The sequence below is a fragment of the Phaethon lepturus genome, unplaced genomic scaffold, assembly GCF_000687285.1.
Source record: "Phaethon lepturus isolate BGI_N335 unplaced genomic scaffold, ASM68728v1 scaffold20123, whole genome shotgun sequence".
Lineage (NCBI taxonomy): Eukaryota > Metazoa > Chordata > Aves > Phaethontiformes > Phaethontidae > Phaethon > Phaethon lepturus.
Window position 1 is genome coordinate 39,088 of NW_010527466.1, and position 13,188 is coordinate 52,275.

The 13,188-nt window shown below is 41.1% G+C and overlaps 1 protein-coding gene across 1 annotated transcript in view; it reads right to left on the minus strand.

Moving 5' to 3' along the window:
- Positions 1–13,188, minus strand: part of KTN1 (kinectin 1 (kinesin receptor)) — a 53,992-nt gene that overhangs the window by 30,488 nt on the left and 10,316 nt on the right. The window contains exons 6-16 of the mRNA XM_010283392.1: positions 11,581–11,721; positions 9,431–9,537; positions 7,740–7,872; positions 6,903–6,990; positions 6,407–6,573; positions 5,685–5,753; positions 3,849–3,886; positions 3,150–3,240; positions 2,759–2,827; positions 1,983–2,020; positions 1,775–1,865 (exon numbers count right to left, since the gene is read on the minus strand). Coding sequence (XP_010281694.1) covers positions 1,775–1,865; positions 1,983–2,020; positions 2,759–2,827; positions 3,150–3,240; positions 3,849–3,886; positions 5,685–5,753; positions 6,407–6,573; positions 6,903–6,990; positions 7,740–7,872; positions 9,431–9,537; positions 11,581–11,721 — 1,032 coding nt within the window. The remainder of the gene's footprint in view (positions 1–1,774; positions 1,866–1,982; positions 2,021–2,758; positions 2,828–3,149; positions 3,241–3,848; positions 3,887–5,684; positions 5,754–6,406; positions 6,574–6,902; positions 6,991–7,739; positions 7,873–9,430; positions 9,538–11,580; positions 11,722–13,188) is intronic.

Here is a 13,188-nt window from a genome sequence, read left to right on the forward strand (position 1 = left end):
CAGCCCTTAACTGACAGGCTGCCTGTCCGGGTTCCTCACATGTATTTTAAAATCATCCTCTATTATTGCTTTTTGCTTTACAAAGTCTTTTTAAAGACTTGTTTGGTGCTTTACATAAGTAAAAAGTAAAATTTACTTTACATAAGTAAAAAAAGAGACTTGATCTGTGCTTCAGACCTTACAGGGACAACACAAGCAGGAAGGGACAGCAATGACAAGGATTAAAAGAATTGCTGTTATTTGAACCTGGCTTTTCCCTTTTCCATGTGCATGGGGAAAAAAGCAGCACTTCCTCAGATGGAAGCACTTAGTACAGAGTTGGTCTGGCTTATGTTTGGGATCAAAGACAGGAAGAAGAGACTAGAAGGGCATACAATATTCACGCTGAGAGCGACTACGGATTTCCACAGTATCACGATGACAATTCTCTCATTCAGTTCTCTATTCACTTCCCAAGAACTGCTAGAATTGCCTCCAGATGATTTTTGCCATTACTTAGCACTGAGTTGATCCGTAAGACCTCTAAGGCCTTTTTCCTGGGTAACAGTTACTACAGAAACCATCACACTAAAGGAAGTTCAGATTATTGCTCCTTTTAGTCATTTTTACCACTTCACCTGCCATTTTAAAATGTTCCACCATGCTGAAAGCTCTAAGTGTCACTAACTTGAGACTTGCTGACTTATTCAAGCCTGTCACCTCTTCCTACTTCCCTTTCCAGACCATTTATGCACCCATTAGCCAGCACACACTGAAGATTCAGTTGACAGTTTTATTACCAAAAAAAAAAATCAACTGAAGTTATACTTTGTTTCCTCTTCTATTAATTGAACAAACTTCTTCCCTCTTATTCTCTGGCAGCTTAGAGAAACTAGAGTCTTCCAAGGGACTCTCATCAAAACTTCTTTGGAAGTGCCGCTTTAATACATGAATCAAGTTTACTACCTGCTCGATAACACCTTCTAAAGAGCTCCAGGAGACTCGAGGCATAGCTTCCCCTACAAAAGCATGCTGCCTCTGCCACTAACCCATCCACTCCATTCCTCACTGGCAAACCTACCAACTTGACATAATATTATGAGATTCAGAGTGAGCGACCTTTCACCAGAAACATCAGAAGAGCAGCAGTACCCACCATGGGCTTTAAAGGAGTCAAAAAGATGGAGTCATCACCTTTCTTGGGAAGCAGGTCTATTTTTAACAGCTGAAGTTCATAACAAAAAGCCTAGGGTGGCAGAGGGCAAGGAGTTAAGTTGCTCTCTGGGCATGCCATCTAGAAACAAATATCAGCTTTGCTATGCAGACCTCAGATGTAAGAACTAAAAGCTTCAGCAATTTAGCTACAGCCTTATGAAAGGAAAAATAAGCATTTTTACACCTACCTTGACAGAAAAAAAAAAGACCTGACAACATGATAATCCAAGCAAAGGCTCACAGCAAGGCTTTGAAAGTCCTATTAGAAGGTGGAACGCAGGAAAACTGCAATAGCTTTTACTGAACAACCTCCTCTTCCAGATTTCAAAGACCTCACTCCTCACAACTGCAGACACAGCACTTGTGTTACCCCATCTCTTACTCTACTGTACAGTCTGTTACTACTACTGTGACGTCCCACATTACAGTATTGTTTGCAAGACAAGAGGAATTTACCTTAAGACCCAAAAGTCAGTTTTCTTTTACAAATCAACATTCAATTGTATGAACCACTCTGCAACCTCTGAAGTCTGGAAAATTTACTGTAAATAAGCACAAGAATAGCTACTCTGTATCTTACCTTGAATTCTTCTTTTGTGTTTGAAATCTGAGCAAGTTCTTCTCGAAGCTGATCTTCAAGAGTTCTTATTTTGTCATCTTTGATGTGAATGCTGAGACACAGCAGAACAGTTAAATACGTTGCCTCATCCAAGTCTTACAAAAACCATTGATTCAAAAGAACATAGAAGACTGACAAACATTGTTTATCAAATCCCAGAGCTATTTACCTTTTCTGCATCCTTTCCAGCTCATGTGCTGCAGTAGCCTAGATATAAAGAGGATTAACACAGATTTAGGATACATCACGTGATTCAATCAACCTTTCATTCTACAATATTAAAAAGCTAGAACAAGTCAGTTGGCCTCTCAGCACATGACTGACCAGCAAGACTGAAAGGGGTAAGCTTGTCTTCATGACTTTTACGACACAGATATATACCAGGCAAGCATGCAATTACGCAAAGGGCAGAAGATCTCCAAGAGATTCATTTGACAACCAGGATTATCTCTAATTAAACACTTCATTTCCACCTCTGTAATGAACAGGCCACATAGCAGTAACAGAGGGACAGCATTTTGTTTGATTCTAAAAAGACATCTATGGTGAGGCAGGGGTGGTTGTATGCTTTTGGCATTTAGAGGGATGCTTACGACCCTTGTAGGCAAGTGCCAGGACTGCATATTCAAGCACAGTTGTGTTCACTCCTTAAGTGTCCTACACTCTGCATGCCTGCAAATCTAAACTAACCAAGCAAATTGCTCCAGTAACTTGGATATCAAAGTAAGAAATATTTCACTGGTGAAGGAAGGATAAGAAGTAGGCCTCCCACCAGCTATAAAAAAACTCCAGGGAATCACATATTAGTCCCCACTCAGTAGCCTCACACCTTTAATGTGCTTAAGCACAGCTCATTTAAAGCCAACAGATCTACATTTGCATTTATGACAGAATAGGTAGCTTTAAGAGAGTAAAATTAAGTATTTAATGAAACAATTATTTTACCTGTTCATTTGTCAGAGCCTGTAACTTCTGTACTTCTGATTTCAGGGATAGGTTCATGTTCTGTAAGACCTGAAGAAAGAAGAAAAAGAAATGTATTTGCACTTTGCATAGAGACGATATTTCTGGTAAGTTCACTCTCCAGTGCAAAGTATTTCAGGTTACTTTTTGAAGGACTCTAAAGGTAATGGCAAGGAAAAAACCTCAAGCTTTCTTACCAACAGCTTCCCAGCAACAAGCATTGGCCTTGCCTAGAAGAATAAAAGTCAGCAGACTTGTAGCCGAAGAGCTGTTTCTAGACCCAAAGGCAGCAGCCTTGTGAGCTTCATTTTGTACGTGCAGCGAACAAACCTCTCCCCGTATCAACTGGCATTTGCACATGCCTTTATTATACCTTGAGCTCTTCCTCCTTGCTGGTTAAGTTGGCATGTTCGTTCCCTAATGAGTCCTCCATCTGCTTTATCTGTTTCTCCTTTTCCGCAATCCTGTACAAATGAGAAGTGATGAAATATCAGTACTAAAAGGTCTTGGATAAAAGTGGTACATGAAGCATTAGGCTAACTACAAAATACATGCTGGCCTTTAAGTCCAGCTCCTACTCTGCATCCTGCTGACAGTACACTTTGGGTCCAAAAGCTTTTCCGTCTGTTTTAAATGCTGTTTGCTTGCCAAAAATTTATGATACATTCTCTACCTCTGAAACACAGCAACTATCCCATCTCCCAAAGGGAGAAATCTCCTGGCACAGCCATATAGTCCAAATATTAACAATTCTCATGGTCACGCACATTCCTGCACGCTGCACTGCATTTACCATGCACATAGACAGTAGTAAACAAGAGGAGACATTGCCTTCTGTGTAGCACAGAGCCATGTACAATGGACTCCAAACCTGAGGCTAGACACGGAAGGGAAATCCGCAGGAAGCCGTTTCCCAGCTCCCAAGTCAATCTCATGGTGAGAAGTTAAAAGCATAGACAGCAACATTTCCTTCACCAGTCCCTCCCATACACACTGCACGTGCGTGGAGAAAAGGTGGCATGAATTAAAAGCCAGTAACACCTCCCAAATACCAGAGGAAATGAATGCTCACACTTTGTGTAGTTCTTCTGCCAGGACCGAAGCTGAGGTCTGCAGAAGGGAAAAAAAAAAAATAGCTGAAAGTAAACCAAGTCAAAGAATCATCATCTACAGTAAGCCAGGAATAGCATTTGTAAGATTTGTCTAGTTACTTTAAACTGGCACAGGACACTTCCAACTATTTCCTGGCTAAGGAACATTGAAGGAATACCAGCACATACTAATGTCCCTTTGGCCTAAGGCAACATGAAAGGAAAAAAAGAACCATCTTCTTTGCCCTTTACCAGATTCAAACAAGCCAGGGGATCACCAGCACTTGTCTCCCAAGGATTAAGTGCTCTACAGGACATTCTGCTGACAAACCACTCAAATTTAAAAAAGAAAACCCTGCACAGCACATCAGGACTCATATGAGGAACAGAAACAGCAGCATAAAAATCAGCAAGTGGCATTCTTCCCTCCCAGAAAAAGCCTATTCCTATGTAGTCACCCACAACGGGGCAGGAGAGACCTATCACACCGGTTATCAAGGCATCAAGGGACCTCTGCAGATTGTTTCACATCCAGTTTGATTGCAGCTGTGGCAGAACTTCATGTTCATGTGTGCTTCAGATACATGATTTTCCTTATCCAGCCTTACCCTCCCTCAAAATCCTGGATCTCTCAGAGATTGTACCCCTGGGACCCTATAGCAATTCCTATACTGCCTTATCCAGATCATACTGTAGAGAACAGCATTAGAGAAAAAGAAATAAATAAAAGGCAACAAATAGTTCTAGTCCCAGAGGGTCATCTTAATGACCAAAACAGTTTCATCAACACTGATGTCCAGAGCAGTATCCAGTCCAACCTCGCTTCCCCAAAGTGCTATTTTCACATCCAGTGTCCATGTGGAACTTTCCCCATGTGTGGGAAAGCATACACCTCCTTCCAACAGCCTCTCTCTCTGTGTAACCCAGAGCTAAAAAGTAAAACTTCCGCAGGGATTTATCTTCAAAGTCCTTTTAAAGGACTGGGAGTAGGTCATGAAGATGTTGTAAATCTTCCTTCACTACTCTCCCCACCCAATGTCTTAGAGCACTTCAAGCAAAGCCAGATGACATGTTTTCTGATGTCAAATTTAATCAGACTACATCAAGTATGTCCATAATGAAAAGTACACAGCCAAGCACACAGGAACAGTCTCCACTCTCGTGCCCACAGAAGTTATGGCCTTTCTAAGCTGATTTCTGTGACCTAGCTCTACATGGAAGCAACTTCAGTGACACTGCGGTTTCATATAGTGTTTACAACAGAAATCATTTCAAGGAAACTAGTCAAACTAAAATTTTAGAGATCAAAAGAATTGATAAAGGCATTGTGCAGGCTTGAGGTTTTCTAGTTTTGTTTTTTTTTTTTCTTCTGCACAAAAATCAGCACTGGAATGAACAACCAGCTTTATATAGGAGCTACCATAGGACACTGTTCCTCAACATAAAAGATGTTGTGCATCCCTGATGCACAAGGAAAAAGTATGATCAGGCGGTTCACAGGAGGACTGCAAAAAGATCGAAGAACCACAAGACAGAGTTGTACACATGCAAAGCTACAGAAAACAAAAATGTATTCTAACTTTTGATTATAAATGAAAGCCATTACAGGAGGAAATAAGTGGACTGTTTCCCCCAAAAGGGCAGCAGAAGCTTAAGTTTTAAACCAGTTTGTGAAACTTTAGAAAAGACGACGCTAACAAGTCTTTGCTTTCAGCATTACATACCATATATCCAGCTACAAAAAAAAAAAAAAATCTGACTTCCATTAGAAGTTCACAATTTATGACTACAAAAGAAAGTCTGAGAACATGCTGTACCTGGGCTGCCATTTGTGAATGAAACTTCTGAAGCTGAGCATTCAAAGCATCATTCTGCTCTATCAGCTCCTTGTAAGAGAGCACAGAAAGAAAAGCAGGCTGAGATCTGCAGCTAGTCAACTTTTGCTAGGATTAGCTCTTAGCCATGATTATGTTAGTAAGAACAGTTAAGCATTTACATGTCAGACACTTTTCAAAGACACCATTTCTCCCCCCCACTAAGATCAACCAGTTTGAATGGAAGTATAAGAACCTGTTCCGTATCAAGAGAAAAATATTCCCTGCCCCACCGTATGCCATTTAGTTTCCCTGAAGCCCCCAAGAGCTATGTCCACACTGCCTCTCACCACCTGATGCCGGGAGAAGAGAGAGAACCCCAGAAGAGCTCACACATGCATTAAAGGTACATGGCTGCTCTTCCAGGGTGTTCCGCAGACCATGGCATCATTTCACAGCTTCGGAAATTGCCTGGGTCAGCACATTTTCTTGACTTGCCTGGAGTGCTTCTCAGGTCTGAGACAGCCCCAGACCTCCTCACAGCACCACTCATTACAGGTCTCTCTTCAGAAGTTGCCAGACGATAGACTGGCACACAGTTTTCTCATTTTTCATTCAGTGGGAAAGCTTTACTAAAGCAGCATTTCACAGACATTACTGTGTTTCCATAAGCACAAAGTGGGAGGGGAAAAAAACAAACCCTTAAGATACTTGAGCAATACTACCTGCACCTGCATTTGCATGGAGTCCTCCGCAGTAGCTCTCTTTTGCTCAGCCTCCATTAACTGCAACATCCTCTGCTCCAGCTGCTGTTTTGACACCATTGTATCAGTAAGTTTACTGTGCAAGCTCTGGATTTCATTGTCTTTGGCCACAAGCTTATTCTGCACATCTGTAGCAGAAATGTCAGGATTTTAATTCAGAAATAAATATTTAACTCTGGGGGAAATAATTTTCACTGTAAACAGTGAAGCTGATTAGAAGCCTCATTCCAGCAAGCCAAGGTTCATCTCTCATCAGCATTCAAACTAACTGGTATCACAACGTACTATTTCCCCAAGGTGCTGAAGCAGTACTGACTTCACCTGAGCTTTAGGCCACTTACTCAGTAATGCCCCCACCACCATCCTTTTTTTTTTTCCAACAAATGGCAATAGCCAAATCAATGCTTACTGCAGTATTTGGGAATTTTCTGTTACACAGGTATTTTGTGACACGTGCCTTGTTGTGCTGCTTCGTGTTCTGCTGTTCTTTTCCTGAGATAAGCTTGGATTTCTTCCCATCTTCTCTCCGCTTCCTGCTGCTGGACCTTCACATTGAAGAGAGAGTTGGTGAAAAGAAGTCTAACCTTTAATTTATTTTTTAAACATTCAGAGTGCATCTCTTCAGTGCTATTCCCAAAACATATGGCAGTAAAGTAATATTGTTTCTTTTTTCCATTAGGGCACATCAGAGAGGCAGAGTGCCCTGTAATCCTCCTCCTGGAGTAGTTTAGCCTATTAATTTAAAAGGCAAATTTTGAACAGGATTTCATTATAGGCTCTTCACAGGATGGTTTCTGTAATGTTAAAGTGTAGCATCTTTGCCCTGCAAGTTCAGAATTAACACTAGAAGCCAGACTAGCCATGCATCACATGAATCTGCACTGAGTAATTAAAACATGTCTCCACTCTAGGTACTAAGTCTCCACCTGCCATGGCTAGAGGCAGGGAGAACTTTCGGTAACTAAGACTTAATTGCAAATATGAAAAAAGTAATGAGCTCTGGACTGGCATTCTCACCCAAAAACACTAGGTTTCTCTTCTTAAAAAAAATTAATACAAAAGACTTTTTTTTCCAAAGAAAAAAGATGCATCCAGAAGCCAGCCCATTTACATTTTAACCCTTAAAAAAGTATACTTATTTAAAAATTTAAACATACTTTTAAGCAAAAGCATGAAGTTTCAAATAAAACACACAAGGACAATGCTATCTGGATGAATGATCCCAAAGCACCAAACCTTGATAGAACTGTAAGGCCTTACACACAACTCAACAAGCAAAGAAAACCCAAGTCACCTTTAGCTGAGCAACTGCCTGCTCTGCGTTCTTCTTCTGGAGCTCCTCTTGCTGCAGCTTACTGCTCTTCTCTCCCAGCTCATTCACCAGCCTAGCATAATCCTGGCGCAGTTTGTTCAGTTCAGCCGCCTGCCTGAGAATAAACATTTTCACAGATTTTTTTTTTTTTTTTTTAGACACAAGAAGCACTGGCCATAACAACAGCTACTCAAATATCAACACCAAGTCCTATATTTGCAGCCAGAGGGTTGTATTGGGCAGGGTTTTTTCGCCACACTGCTGCATCCTAGGAAAAGGATGAGGCTCAGGTACTCTTGGCCATCAGCACAGCAGCTTCAACCCACTCAGGAAAAAAAATTCAGCAATAAGCCACAAGCATCAGTTACTTTAAAACATTTGCAAGCTGATGGGCATAATTTGGACAGGCTTATATAAACTAAAGAGGCTCAGCGTAAGGAAAGGTCTCGCATCGAAATTCACATTGCTTTCCTCTTCCCACAAAGGATTATTGATCTCAGACTTACTCAAGACTATTCCTCGTGGACTACTAAACAGCACGTATCTCTTCGGACTATATGTTACCTTCACAAGTTAATAGATAAGTCAAGGCCAGGAGGCATCTGATGCACTCTCTCACTTCGGGAGAGAAAATGCATTTGAATAGCCCAAGGGAAGAATTTTAGAAGGCTCCCCTTTGTGTCTAAGCAAATAAAAAGCATTTTATTAAGGACTGTTTGAGATAAGTTTGAGATAACTCTTTAAGAGATAATGCTGCTCCATTTCTGTGAACAGGACACCTAAAAATCAGGGTAGCAGTACCCTTCTCCAAGCACTCGTTACATCAACCTGCCCCAGGACACGTGCAGGGAAGAGAACATACGTCTACTGAGCTTCGCTCCGCAGTGCAGAAGCTGTTAACAGAAAAATCCATATAGAAGCAGCATCCTGGCAATAGCATAGCCAGAAAAGGAAGATACAGAGCCCTTTCCAAGCCTTGACAGTGGTTTTGACATTTTAGTCTCCAACAGTAACAAATACCTGACAGTATATAAAGTGCCAGTTTTGCTTTCTACAGGCAGAAGCCCACTGGCAGCAATTCACCCATCTGACTATGCACCTCACCAGGGTGCTCAGCTTTTACCACAGTATACACAATCCTACCTGCCAGCTCAGGGGCAGCTTACATCATAACTCACAAAAGACAAAACCTTGAGATGCCTTTACATTTCTCCAAACACTTGCCACACCAACCGATAAATCCAAGTGCCACTCCAGTGGTACCACTAACTGCAGCGTATTGGTATTTTTTCTTATTGCAAGACTGATTTATACCTTTAGTGCTGTTCTCTCAGGAGGCGGCATCAGCACCTCTCCTAAAGCCCAGGGGAAAGGACACATACCCTGCCAAAAACACCAACTGTGGCTGAGCACTTCTGCTCTTTCTGTTAAAGCCTCAGCACCCGCACTCCAAAAGCTCAGGCTTCAAATTGGTAAGAGACAGTAATTTTTTTGAAAGCCTTGGCTCAATGCAAATACAAATAGTTACCGCCCCACCCCAAAATCACTGTGTTCCTAGATTAACCACAAATTCAGAGGCAGCCAAGGAGATGGAAACAAAAGGAGCAAAAGCCAGAAAAGCTCTTCAGGGAAGGCTTAGAAACACACAGAGCACCGAGTAGCTGCTAACATACTTGCTCTCCATTTGATTGGTAGAAGTACTGACAGCATCTCTCAGGATACCGTTTTCCTGCTTCAGGTGGCTTATTTCTGCCTCCATCTGCTCACGGAGTTGCTGGAACTGATGGGGGGGAAAAAAAAAAATCAGTTCTGAAAAGATTAAGGAGAAGTAAAAGTCTAATAACATGTAACAGTAGATAAGATATCACCATAGTTTAAGTAAATAAAACTATATGGATTTTTTGGCCAGGGTCAACTTTACCTCCTTCCTCACACACCCACTCTTCAATTAAATTGTGCAATTCAGACAATCTTGCTCAAATAAAAGCACCAGTTTCTTTTTATACCAGTGTACCAACCTGTGCAGCAAGGCAATTTTTCATTTTTAAATAGTACACAAGTAGTACTTAGGATACTAATTGCTCAGTCATATAACTTTAGATACTTGTCAATAACTGGATATCAATAAGTTATTTTTCCAAAAGGAAATAAAATAAATGCACCATGAATTAACAGTAGAAGTTTATAAAGCCTTTAAACAAAGCAGAAAAAGTATGAAATAACAATACACAGATTATAGCATGTAAACTGCAAAAGGCTAGTCCTCATGTAATATCCTGAAGTCAAGCTTACAAAATAGATCCTTTATTTAGGCAATAATATGCTTTGATTGCACGTTCAACATGGTTCCAAACCCAGGCAGAAAGAAGCTCCGATAATCCAAAGTTGCTTCAGAATAGTGCAAACAAAATCATGACAGGATTCAATGTAAAAAAATGGACTCTGTATATGCAGACAACAGCACAGCTGGTCTTACAGCCCAACAGCCTGCTCTGAAAATCCTCAAGCACATACAGCTACAGTACCTTCTTCCCCTACCAGTGCCAGTTTGAAGATATGGCTGACACCATTTCCGAGACACAGTTTCATCGAATGGCTGAGTCACCAATGAGGATTTTGTAAGCAAAAATATCCAAACAGATGTGTAACAACCACAGCAGGAGACAGCAGCTCCTTGTAGGGCAGCCACCTCCAGCTCAGCACCAACAGATGTAACACCTGTTCCTGGGTTTTCCCCTCCAAATTTTTTATACAAGATCCCAAAAGAAGCCCATATAACTGGAAGCTTGGACAATTTTCAGCTTCTCTGAAAGATGAAAATGCTACAGCCCATCAGCAGGGGGAGCACAACCAGAGCACTGGTTCCTCTGCACGTCTTTTCTCCAGCTTTGCCTGCAACGGCAGTGTTTGCAAAAGCCACCCAGTCACGCCCAGATCTCTTTCACCCTCCCCAGCCAGCAGTAAGACCCTCTCGTTATGCAGTTTTCTATAGAGGTTCAAAGGAAGCTGTCTCTGCTCAGGAGAACATAGTTCGGCTCCAAAACTGCAGAGATGCTACTCTCCGAAGTACCGAGACAGAAGATAGAGTATTAAAGCTGGAAAGTTTACATATGCTGGGCTTGATGCTGTGACATTTATATAGGGAAAAAAACTAGAATATGAAAACTAAGTGTCAAGTTATTATAAGATGTGCCATTTTTCTTAGAAAACTTTAACTCAAACCTTTTAATCTGATGAAACAAACTGTTCTGATGTCACCCCATTATAATACAACTATCAGGAGAGAGTAACAAGGGTCTTAAAAAAATGCAAGTGTTGGCTCTTCAAATGTTTTTAGCAAAGCACTCTCACAGGCAATGGTATTTTTTGCATATTATGCTATGTTGTCACTCTGTCCTATAATTTAAAAAATTATATTTATCAGCTGGTAAATGATCAGCAGCATTAGTGTCTCTCAAGTTGAGTAGTTCAATTAGATTTTCCACTTTAATTGAATAACATTTCAGCAGAATGCCACGAAAGAAAAGTAACTAGATCAGATGCAGGCAGTCTAGGGAGCACTGGTCTTTTACGATTACAAGTCACCGATGAGAACACCTTGTCTTTCTTTTAAGTCAGGAAACCACCACAAAGTTTCCCATCCTCATGCACAGGTGTTACACCACCAGCTACCAGCACACTGCATTCAAGGCTCAGGGTAACTAGTAAAGCCAATTCGTCTGAGCAAACAACAAACACTGCACTCCGGCTAAAGCAATGATTTCTCGGCACTGATCTGCTTGTGCATGAACATCAACTCAAACAGTTTTGGTAAAGCATTTACCTTTATCTTCATCTGCTGAGATTCCTGGTAGCTAACATGTATTTTACTCTGAAAAGTGCCATGCTCCTTTTCTAGCGTGTTGATGCGCTCTCGCATTTTTGCTGTAAGCAAGCCGTTTCTCTCCTTTTCTGCAACCAGCTCCTTGGGTGGGAATGAAAGGAAAAAGAGAAAGCTCTAGAGTCTAACAGTCAGTGTTTTAGGGTAACTAAAAGTACAGCAAGCATTCATCAAACCAAAGTCAGCATCAATCTTCACTCAGAGAAATTACAGCATCAAACCTGACCAAACCTCAAGCACCTTTATGAGGTTTTAGAATCAGCATATTTTTACATTTATTAAAAAAGTTATCATCAGTTTAAACACTGGTCTTCTGTTGTCTCAGAAGAGCTGGAGTCTTATTTCTATCAAGCTTGGCCAAATTACAGTCCTAACAATTAAAACCACAAATATCACACAGGACAGAAGTCAGATTTTCATCCCAAATTTAGCAAAACGGAAGAACATAGGTAAAGAACTGTAGCAAGACAACAGAGCATTTTAGAGCAAATAATTGCTTTGTAGCAGGTTGCAAAGCCAACAGTTTTGCCAGAGGAGAAAGGCTGTTAGAACCCAGCAACAGCCAGAGAAGCCCTGAATCCCACCAGCATGATGCCATATTATAGCTTTCAAATGAAAATGCACATTGCTATTTAGATTAATCATTTATTAGCCAGTAATTCAACCCAGACACCCGAGAAATCCATAGAGTTGATCCTCTGCAATATAAATGCACTTGCTGTAGTAAGCAAAAACATTAAGTGCAGCTTTTAGCAAGCTCCCATCACAGAACGAGGCATTTGTACCATCTAAGTTTCAGGTGTCTCCAGCTACACAGCACAGCATGCAGCTCCTTACAGTGCCAGGGAGCCTTGACACATAATTTAAGTGCTCGAAATTATTATCCTTAATACCCTCCATCTCTTCAGAGTAATTATAGCTTTCTTCTACATTTTAATTTAAATAAAAGCTAGTCTCTTTTAGATCCAATTTACTAGCTTCAGGAGACTGTTCCCCCTGAATGAAGTGACATAAGTTCCCAAGCCCATGTTTGCGGAGGCATTTAGGAACTTGAGTCACATCAAAAGTTTTAAGTTGCTTCTGCAAATACAGTATAAACAGCTTCACACAAAGCTTTCTCCATGTTATATTTGCATCTGCTAAGATGCAACAAAAAGAAGGGCAGCAGGACATATTGCAGCTTCCTTCTACCCCTCCACCAATTCCACCAGCCACCTGCAGTCCTCACCAACCCAGCTATGCTGTCAAGGCAGTGCCAGAGATCCTGGGCAGATTAACTTTCACCTAGCTTGTGTTTTGCCAAATACCTCTTAGGTCAGGCACCTCCTACTGTCATTTATCCTCTCCAATTATCATCTTTATCAACAACCCTGCAGGAACGTCTCTGCACCTTAAAGTCCCCCCATAGCTTTTGGCAGTATTTTCAGAGAAACACATTAATTACAAGAGCTAATTCTGTTAGTCAAGCTGAGCTTTTCCCTTCTTTAGGCTGATACTTTAGCACTGTGGCAACTTTGCTTTTAGCCGTTTTCTCCCCACTTTCAGGAATGC